The 10,000-nt window shown below is 45.4% G+C and overlaps 1 protein-coding gene across 1 annotated transcript in view; it reads left to right on the top strand.

Moving 5' to 3' along the window:
* Positions 1–10,000, top strand: part of grip2b (glutamate receptor interacting protein 2b) — a 199,593-nt gene that overhangs the window by 129,573 nt on the left and 60,020 nt on the right. Inside the window, exon 2 of the mRNA XM_062546401.1 lies at positions 8,491–8,571. Coding sequence (XP_062402385.1) covers positions 8,491–8,571 — 81 coding nt within the window. The remainder of the gene's footprint in view (positions 1–8,490; positions 8,572–10,000) is intronic.

Genomic DNA, 10,000 nt, shown 5'->3' with positions numbered 1-10,000 from the left:
TGAGTGAGGGTAGGTCCGAGCATCTATTCCCGTCGATGTATATTCAATTTGTTATCTGTGTGTTGGGTGTGTCTGTATTTCTCTTTATACCTGTCACTGTGCATTGAGCAAGATTTCTCTCTCTCCCTCTCTTTCTCTCTCTCTCTCTCTCTCTCTCTCTCTCTCTCTCTGTATATGTGTGGTGCATGCAGCCTGGGCCTGTCTGTAGTGATAGCAGGGGCAAACTCTAAAATAAAGTAGTAGGTGTTCTTTGAGTCCTGGTACCAGACAGTAATGTAGTTTATAGTAATAGTTTGTTTATGGGTGTGGGGGTGGGAGTTGGGGATAGGGGATTTAGGGGAGAATGTTTTCCTGCACAGATTTTAATAGGCCCATTTGGAGGGTAGGGTTGTAAGAAGCCAATTGAGTCAAAATGGGGGACGGATTTACATGTGTTTGGGTGTTTCTGATGGTTTTGACATTTTTATTACATTTATTCCTTCAGCAGACACATAACCTATAACCAGTTTATAGCATTGTGCAGAACTGTAGCCATACGTCTTTTGTGTATTTGCTTTCTTGGTCACTGCTTTTGAAGTGAATAATTATGAATGCTAGTCCATTCAAACTATGCTCCACTCTCCAGCCCACAGAAATCTATCTGTGCTTTGTACCTATTTCTTTGTATAATCCAAATCAGTAGTCTTTCAGTCTCTCTCAATCAGAGCTGTTGAGAGGATTGGCTTGAGTAAAGATGTGAATGATAGCTACTCGCTTTATGGACAAGTTTGGAAATATGCAGTGATGTATAAAGTACTAGAGATCCAGACTTGAGTAGAAGTACAAGTGCTCTATCAAAAAAGTGACTTGAGTAGAAGTAGAAGTGCTCTTTAAAAACCGTACTTAAGTGGAAGTACTAAAGTATTAAACATGTTTTGTACTTAAGTATTGCAAGTAGTTTATTTTTTAAAATACTACTCAAGTACTGGAAGTAAAAGTAGAAGTATGTGTAATTAGCTGATTTGCGAACGAGATGGGTGCAAAAGGTATCAGCACAATCGTTCAGTGCAGGCCCCTTGGCAGACACACGGGGGCCATAGCCTAGGCCCTAGACTAGGCTATAAACATGTGGTAGTAGTTAAACAAGGTGAATAAATATAACTGTATGGGTTTCCCAATGTCATTTGTTGGGGTGTTATGACCGATGCAACTCACTTTTAATACAATAATAGTTATACAGAATCATATCTATCTAATGCATCAGTAGCCTATAGCCATAGCATGAAAAATACACGATAAGACTATAGTGTCACAATTGTTTTAACATAAGTTAAGAATTTTGATACTGATTTGATATGGGAGCCCCACCACACCAGTGGAGACCAGACACCAGACATTACAAGGCATAGGCCTACTTCCCCACACTCAGTGAAAAGGTGGCTTCATATCATATGTTTGTATTTCAAACATTTTGAAATTCATATGAAGTTTACATTAGGCCTATTTATGATCTGCACAATTAGTTAAAATACATAGTATGTTGAGTATTTGATATTGATTTTTTATTTTGACTCACATTTTACACGATTGTCATATTGACTTACATTTATCTTTAATGTCAATTGTCTAATTGAGTGCCTGTCACTTTAAAAGAACATGAGAGTAATTAGGCCTCAGTCGTGGTAGGTTATCCGGCTAGTCTAGAATAGGCATAATGCATAGGAATATGTGGAGGTGATGCTTATGTTTTCTATGTAATCTATGTAGTTTAAATAAATGTTCTAAAACCAAACAAGTGGAAGAACACAATATTCAAGTAGTAGGCTAGTTATTGTGGGGTGCTACACAGACTGAAGTCGGAGACCAAGAAGAAATGTTGCAATTTAAAAACGGGATTACTCGAGAATGACTTGTACAAATGAATGCTTCTCATGTAGCCTAACTTCACCTTGATTTTCTCGCGAACCCTTAATTACAGCAACTATTTAATCCCATTGGAAAGCTAAGATTGTGCTGTCAACAAGTGACACGCATCAGTGTGACTAGGACTTTGTGAGCAATCCGGAACGGATTTGTTCGTGACCGACACACCAGTAACGAGTAACGATGGAGCACATAAAAAATGTATCGGAGTAAAAGTACTATACTCATCGAAAATATGTAGTGAAGTAAAAGTAGAAGTAGGAGAAAAAAATAATACTCCAGTAAAGTACAGATACTGCATTTCAGTACTTAAGTAGAGTACTTAAGTAGTTCTACTTCGTTACTATACATCTCTGGAAATATGATGTGTTTTTTTTTTTACTGTATGCATGATGGTGCTTCATCGAGCAACAAGAGATGACAGAAATCCATAATCTGTCTAGCGGTTGAGGCTTTGTGGTTGGACCGTATGCTTGAAGACACATCTCTCTCTCTCTCTCTCTCTCTCTCTCTCTCTCTCTCTCTCTCTCCCTTTCTTTCTTTCTCTCTCTAACTTTCTCTCTCTCTCTCTCTCTCACACACACACACACACACACACACACACACACACAGAGAAATACACATGTACACGTGCATGTACACATGTGCATAAACACATGCACAAAACTACACACACACACACACACACACACACACACACACACACACACACACACACACACACACACACACACACACACACACACTCACACACACACAGAAATATCCACACAGACATGGTGGACCTCCTGCTGCATGCTTAACTGCATCATAGTAATCTATGCCGACACACTCACAGGCAGTCTTGTTTGTCACTGGTGGGGTAGTGTGGTGTTGTGTGTTGCGGTATGTGTCTGTTGGCTTTGATCTTAATGGAATCCCTCCCACACACTTTCACTGCTTGTCCCTAACACACGGTATGAGATGAGATGGAGGTACGGGTAGTGTTTGTGTGTTCAGGGTGTGTGTGTTGGTGTGTGTGTGTGTGTGTATTGGTGAGTGTGTGTGTGTGTGTGTGTGTGTGTGTGTGTGTGTGTGCTGGTGGCGGCTTGACTTCACAACCCCTGTGTTCTCTGTCGTGAGAAATGTTGGGTGGGAGGGATGTTAGCATGACTGTGTAATTTTGGTTAGTTAAGAGGACACACACTCTCTCTCTCTCTCTCTCTCTCTCTCTCTCTCTCTCTCTCTCTCTAGGTAGGGAATAGGAAGTCAAGGCAGGTAAGCATACTAGCTGGTCTGTGAGCTCATAAGTGACTTGATGTCTTTATCAGAGTCAGAGTCGCGTGCCACAGTTTGGGAATCTTTGTTCTAAGCCATGTAAAAGAAAACTCTTTTCAGTCAGTTTTTTGTTAGAAGTTAGAATGTAAACAGAATGGACGAAACATGAAAACTTGACGGAAGTAGGGTTTTGCGAAGAAGGTGGATAAAAAGCCAAAACGCAGTATAAAGTGAACACATCATCATAAACACAGTGCAGGACCATATCGACAGTGATAACTGAGTGTGTTGGTGGGTGATGTATTTGTTTTGTGACAGGATTCACTTGGCAAGCAAGGCACATCAGGCACATCAGGCACATAAACATATTCAGAGGAGTTTGTGCTGTTTCTGCTTCTGTAACAGACTTTATAGACTGGCATTGAGAACACGACAATGAGGCACAAAAGAAGTGCTGTGTAGCTTCCCCTGATTATGGCCATCATTATGGTCACCATGATGGTGGTGTGGTGAGATTGCCTCCGTGTTAAGTCTGTGTGTGCAATTTGCCGAATTTATGTGTGTAGGTCTGTGTGTTTATGGCCTTAGGGTTTGAGTGTTTATGTGCATGCTTGTTTTCATTTGTATGCACAGATGTCAGTTTATGGCAATCTTTGTGTGTCTTTATGTGTGTGTGTGTGTGCGTGTGCGTGTGCGTGCGTGCGTGTGCGTTTGTAAGTGCGTGTGCACGCGCATGTGTTTGTGCATGTGTCTGTGTGCGCGTACATGTGTATGTGTGTGTGCGTTTGTGTGTGAGAGTGTGTGTATGTGTGTGTGTATGTGCGTGTGTGTGTGTGTGCGTGTGTGTGCGTGCGTGCGTGTGTGTGTGTGTGTGTGTGTGTGTGTGTGTGTGTGTGTTCAAGATATGCTAGTGACAGCGAGAGCTATCAGTTGTGCTGCAGGCCTGGCTGTCTTGCTGTGTGTCTTTGTGCTGCTGGTGTGTGATAGTGTGGACTAATTAGCGCTGAATGAGAGAGGGCAACCCAACCTTTCACCAGCACAGTCCCTTCATTAAGCCCCACACTAATTACTTGCCTTTACACTGACTTGCAGTGCAGCACAACACAAACCCATGACTCAAGAGCTGTCTCTCACTCTCACAACTGCTGCATGTACAAGCCCATACACACACATGCACACACTTGTACACACACATGCACACACACACACACACACACCACAAACACATACACACACACACACACACACACACACTCAGATGCACGCACATGCAATCATCGCCAGACACACACACACACACACACACACACACACACACACACACACACACACACACACACACAGCAGCAGCAGCATCAATAGAGCACAGGGCAGTTGTTTGAGGATAAAGGGAGTTCATTATGGCATTGTATTGCTGGTGAGCAGCCTAATAGGACAGCTGACATTGACAGAGCACAAACTCCTCAGGAGTTATGTAATTAGTTGTAGTAACGGACAATTCCTAAACACCTTATGAAGTACAAACATAATTAAGTCAGAATCATTGTGTGCATAGCCAAGGAAAATAACGTTGCTGACAGATTGAAAACCTTAATCCTTTCTTTGACTAAGTTGGTTTTCACATTTTTTTTACAATATGTCAGCTCTCTCTCTCTCTCTCTCTCTCTCTCTCTTTCTCTCAAACACACACACACACACACACACTGTCTCCCCCTCTCTCTCTCGTTCTGCTTTTCAGATGCGCTGGTTGCAGTGCATAGTTTGGTGGTGGTGCAGCTAAGCCTCTGTCTGTCTTTTCTTTTCCCGAATAGACAGGGTGTTAAAAAGCGGTGACTCAGTGCTTCATAAGCGAGGTGGAACACCGGGGATAAATCAGCTTTTTTGATAGGTGACTGGTGAAGTGAGGTGTTTCTTATTTTATTTTTTCTTATTTTTTAAAAGCGTGCGGATTGAAAGAGCGTCCAGAGATGGGCCACATCTGGGCCAGGTCCGGCTGAGCGCCGGGCTGAGGTGGATCGCACTCCCATGCTGAGATCTGACACGTCTGAGCACGGCTTTGTAGTTGAGGGTGTGGGGGTCGTAGATTCAGAGCTCCTGTGTGTGTGTGTGTGTGTGTGTGTGTGTGTGTGTGTGCGGCTGTATGGATGGGTGTTTGCATTTGTGTGAGTTTATGTGTGTGTGTGTGTGTGTGTGTGTGTGTGTGTAGTGGGCTGTGGATTCAGAATGTGTGCCTGTGTGTAGGTGTGTCAATGCCTCTCTGTGTTTGTGTGTTTTGGCTTCTCTGACTGCTGAGTGGTGTCAGTCACTGTATCCAACCCACAGTGCAATAAAAACAAACTTTGAGAAGTTCCACTCTAACATAAAACACAATGCAGCACATTTGGTTCTGATCCTAACCTGTCCTCAGCCCTGGCTTAATGCAGAGTAGAGAGTGTACAACAACTCTTTCTTACTGACCATGGGTGCGTTACCCAAAACCATTCTTACCTCCGCCAAAGGAGGTTATGTTTTCGGGGTTTGTTTGTTTGTCTGTCTGTCTGTCTGTTTTGTTTGTTTGTTTGTTTGTCTGTTTGTTGGCAAGATAACTCAAAAAGTTATGGATGGATTCGATGACATTTTCAGGAAAGGTTTGAAATAACCCAAGGGAGAAACGAGTGTCTGTCTGGATCCAGGAGGCGGTTATGTTTTCGCTTGGCGGAAGGTCTGCGCTCTCTCAGTGCTTTTCTAGTTGCTAACTGTGAACTTAGTTAGCAACTTTTGGGAAACACGCACCCCAGACCATGCATACGAGACGAGTGCAGCTGCAAAGTCTGTACACTGACTGAGAAATAGATTGCAGGCTAACGGCATCCTGCTGTGAGCCCGACTCACTGTGCCCCACTGCAGGCCATGTTCAAGGGACATATTCATATCTTTGAGTGTGGAGTGGAGGGTTCTTGGAGGACGCTTTTTTATATGGTGCGTTTGGGGTTGTAGTGTATGTGTGAATTTTAATTACTCATCCTCCACCCTGCTCCTCTCCCCTTAGACTGGACTAATGAGCCTTGGCTTTGAAGCACACAGAGTAGGGGGGGAATCGGAGAAAGTTTTAGGGGGAGGGGGGTATCTTGAGAAGTCACCAAAAACTCACACCCTCCGTCTCTCCGTCTCTCTCTCGCTCCGTCTCTCTCTCTCTCTCTCTCTCTCTCTCTCTCTCTCTCTCTCTCTCTCTCTCTCTCTCCTGTCCACACACCACCATTACCCTCTCTCCATATCACACTCCCTCTCATTTTCTGGCTCTCGCTCTAGTTCTACATCTTCCCTTTCTTTTATCTCCCACTTCGTACTTCTCTCTCTCCCTCTTTTTTTTTTTGGTTGGTGACTCTCTTGCTCTCCGTTCTCCACCTGTAGTCAGTGCTACTCTGAGGGAACGGGATTAAGTGAGGGTGGGATGATTCACGGGCCCCCTGGCTACACGGAAGCCTTAGAACATGGCAGGTCATAGATTATTAAACGAGCCGCTCTTCTGGGCGACTGAGGTGTGCACCTGTCAGAATAGGATTGTGTGGCTATGCTCTACACCTGTCGGGTCTTGATGCACGAGTTCCTCGTGAATCCACAGGTATCTGGCGCGCGTGCTTCTGTGTGGAGAAGAGAAAGGAGATGTGATTGGGATCAGTGTTGCTGATAGCCCCGAGGCTGTACATGTAGCAGGGTGATCTCTCAATAGTAGGCTTGTTAAGCACATTTTCTACACACCACGGGTTTGGTATGCCTGCCGGCAGTGCAGGTATGTGCGTGCGTGTGTGAGTGTGAGTGTGTGTGTGTGTGTGTATGTGTGAGTGCGAGGAGAGAATGAGTGACTGAGTGTCTGTGAGTGTCTACACAAAGACTTATGTGTGTGTTTGTGTGTCTGCATGTGTGTGTGTGTAAGCGCGATTACACCTGGCCCAGCGCACACACACACACACTGTGTGTAAATGGGAGGTTCGGCTCAGAAGCACCTCTCCGCTGGCGCACCAGCCAAAACAAAACGGAGAGCGAAAGAGGAGCCTCTTGGCTTGTGTAGCCCCTCACCTCCTTCCCCAGCTGAACACTCGGCTCTGTAGATGCTCCTCTGGAGGCCCTTTAGACGAAACATCGCTGTGATGAAACGCCGTCGCCACCGGCACGCAGAGAGCCTGACGGAGAGGGGCATGAGCTCATCAGCAGGGCCCTATCAGCTATGTGTGTGTGTGTGTGTGTGTGTGTGTGTGTGTGTGTGTGTGTGTGTGTGCACGCACGCAGAGAGCCTGACGGGGAGAGGGGCCTGAGCTCATCAGCGGGCCCTATCTGCTGCCTGTGTAGTGGCTCTGCTCTGCCTGTCTGAGGGTATTAATTGCTTCTACCTTCTGGGTATCAGGGCCTAGATGAAGAGTTTAATGGCAACCACAAGGGAACTCCCAGGATGATTATTGATGACAGACCTTGAGCATCGTGTGTGTGTGTGTGTGTGTGTGTGTGTGTGTGTGTGTGTGTGTGTGTGTGTGAGGTGTGGGGAGGAGAAAAATGCGCTAATTTATGTGTCGAGTTGAAAAGAAAACGGATGAATTATTCATCCCTCCCCCCCCCTCGAAATGATGGCCTGTTTTTGCATGGGTTCCTCTTGACAGCCGCACAGCACTGCCGGAGAGGACGGAAATGTCTGGAGAGTGCTAATGTGCAGTAATGGGTTTTGTTGTTGATGAATGCTTCTCAGATGCTTTAGCGCTGTTAGCAAGCGGCGCTACGAGGATCAAGCTGAGCCGGAGCTGCCAGCATGACAGAGAACGGAGATGAGATGGGTGCAACTTCTATCGGAGAGGAGCTTTTTGAACAATTTGGAGTGTAACAGTCGTGTTGTAGAATATTTATTTATTTATTTATTTTTTTGCAAAAACAGGTAGATACTTCGCACCCAAGCTGAAAAGGTTCACGATGATGTGCTAAGATGTAGAACGTGACATATTTCAGATGACGCAAGACTGAACACCGGTTTTTGTTGCTTTGTTGGTGATAAGAAGTTTGTACCGGGAAACCTTGAATACCCATGGTCTTTTTTTTATACATTTTTCATGTCATAGGAGAGCACAGCCAGCTGTGGCAAATCCTGATCCATTTTCTATAATGACTTCATCATCATCATAGCTATGATCCTTGATCTCTGCTTGGTACATCACTCCAGTGTGTGTGTGTGTGTGTGTGTGTGCGAGATTTTACACCAGCATTATGCCTCGTCTGACTTGGGGGCCTGAGGTGATACGGTGTAAATGATGGTGTATCAGACTGAGCCATAACCGTGCTGTGTTTGTGTGTGTCTCCCCTTCTCTCTAGATGACAGCCCTTACTCAAAGGGAAATAAGGACTCAGCAGGGACAGAGAACTCCCTCACCTCCCACAGACAGAGCATCCCAGGTACACGCCCAAACTGTCTGTCTCTAGGTCTGTCTGTCTGTCTCAAGGTCTGTCTGTCTGCCTGTCTGTAGGTCTGTTTGTCTGTCTGTCTGTCTCTAGGTCTGCCTACCTGTCTGTCTGTTTCTCAGGTCTGTCTGTCTGCCTGTATGTCTCTGTGTCTGTCTCGCTCTCTTATCAGCCTGTATCTCTGTCTGTGTGTATACAGTATGTGATTATCTGTCAGTCTGTCTCTCCGCAGCTGTCTTTCTGTCTTGAGTGCCCATGTCAGTTGCAAAAATGCCTTTTTTCTCTTTCATGCCTGTGCTTCTCTTTTTTGGTCACTTTCGATTCCTCTGTGCCCATATCCTGTCATTTATTCTCAATTCCTCGCTTTCCCTCTCGCTCTTTCTCTCTCTTCACTCACCCTTTCCTCTTCCCTCTTTACATCTTTCTCTGTCCTCACTCGCTCCCTCCATCCCTCCCCTTCCCCTCTGCTTCCCTCTCTCCTCCTCCTGCCCACACAAACAGTGGTTGCCCTGCTCCCGTTTCGGGGCTTTGATGTGGGGGGAGCGTGTTTATCAGCTCCCCCTGGGCTCGGACGGCTATGAGCGGCGAACGAAGACCGTGGAGTGGAGAGAGAGAGAGGGCGGGGGGGGGGGGGAATGGGGAGAGATGAGATGAGAGGAGAGAACCGAGGAGAAGCGAGAAAGGGGGGAATAGAAGAAAAGAGGACAGGAGAGGTTGACAGGAGGAAAGAGGGGAAGAGGTAGGAGAGAGAGACGAGCATACGCAGCTAAGAGCGCTAGCTGATCTCTCGAGGGCTTGCTGAGGCGTTCCTCAAAAGCAGCTGTTCAAACCCAGATCACTCAGGAACAAATCAAAGCTCGGTCCGTGCCAGTTATGGGCCAGTTATGGGCCAGACCCATGCCAGCAGGAGCTGTCACCAGGGTAATGCTCATATGAGAGGACTCAGTCATTGACTCAGTGACCCCAATGTATAGTCGAAGCCAGTCATGCGTTATTCCCTGTCTCACGGTATTGTGCTTTTCACTTGCCGGGCACATACTGTAAGTGCTTAAATTATAAGTGATCGCACAAAGGAGAGTAGGAATGAGTTGAAATCAGCTAATTGTACTTGTCATATTTTCCTGCAGAGCTCGAGAAAGCCATTATCACTGACACCTGAGGGAGTGCCAACCAGAACAGCCTTTGTGCTCAGTCTTATTTAATGATGAATTGATGACAGTAATTTCAGACAAATTCAGCAACTAATAAATGTCATGTTGGATATTGATGTGGAGAAGCAGATTTCTTTTTTGTATGTGTTTAATGTGGTGAAACTAAGTATGCTAACGAATTAGCTGATGGATTCATTTGAGGAGAAAGCATTGTTGAAAAGTTGGGTTCCACTACGCCAAGTCCTCATGAAAATGTAATAGAGAAATATTAT

This window comes from Sardina pilchardus, chromosome 9 (genome assembly GCF_963854185.1).
Source record: "Sardina pilchardus chromosome 9, fSarPil1.1, whole genome shotgun sequence".
NCBI classification, from domain to species: Eukaryota; Metazoa; Chordata; class Actinopteri; order Clupeiformes; family Clupeidae; genus Sardina; species Sardina pilchardus.
Note: the sequence above shows the minus strand (reverse complement) of the source record. Positions and strands in the feature narration are given on the sequence as shown.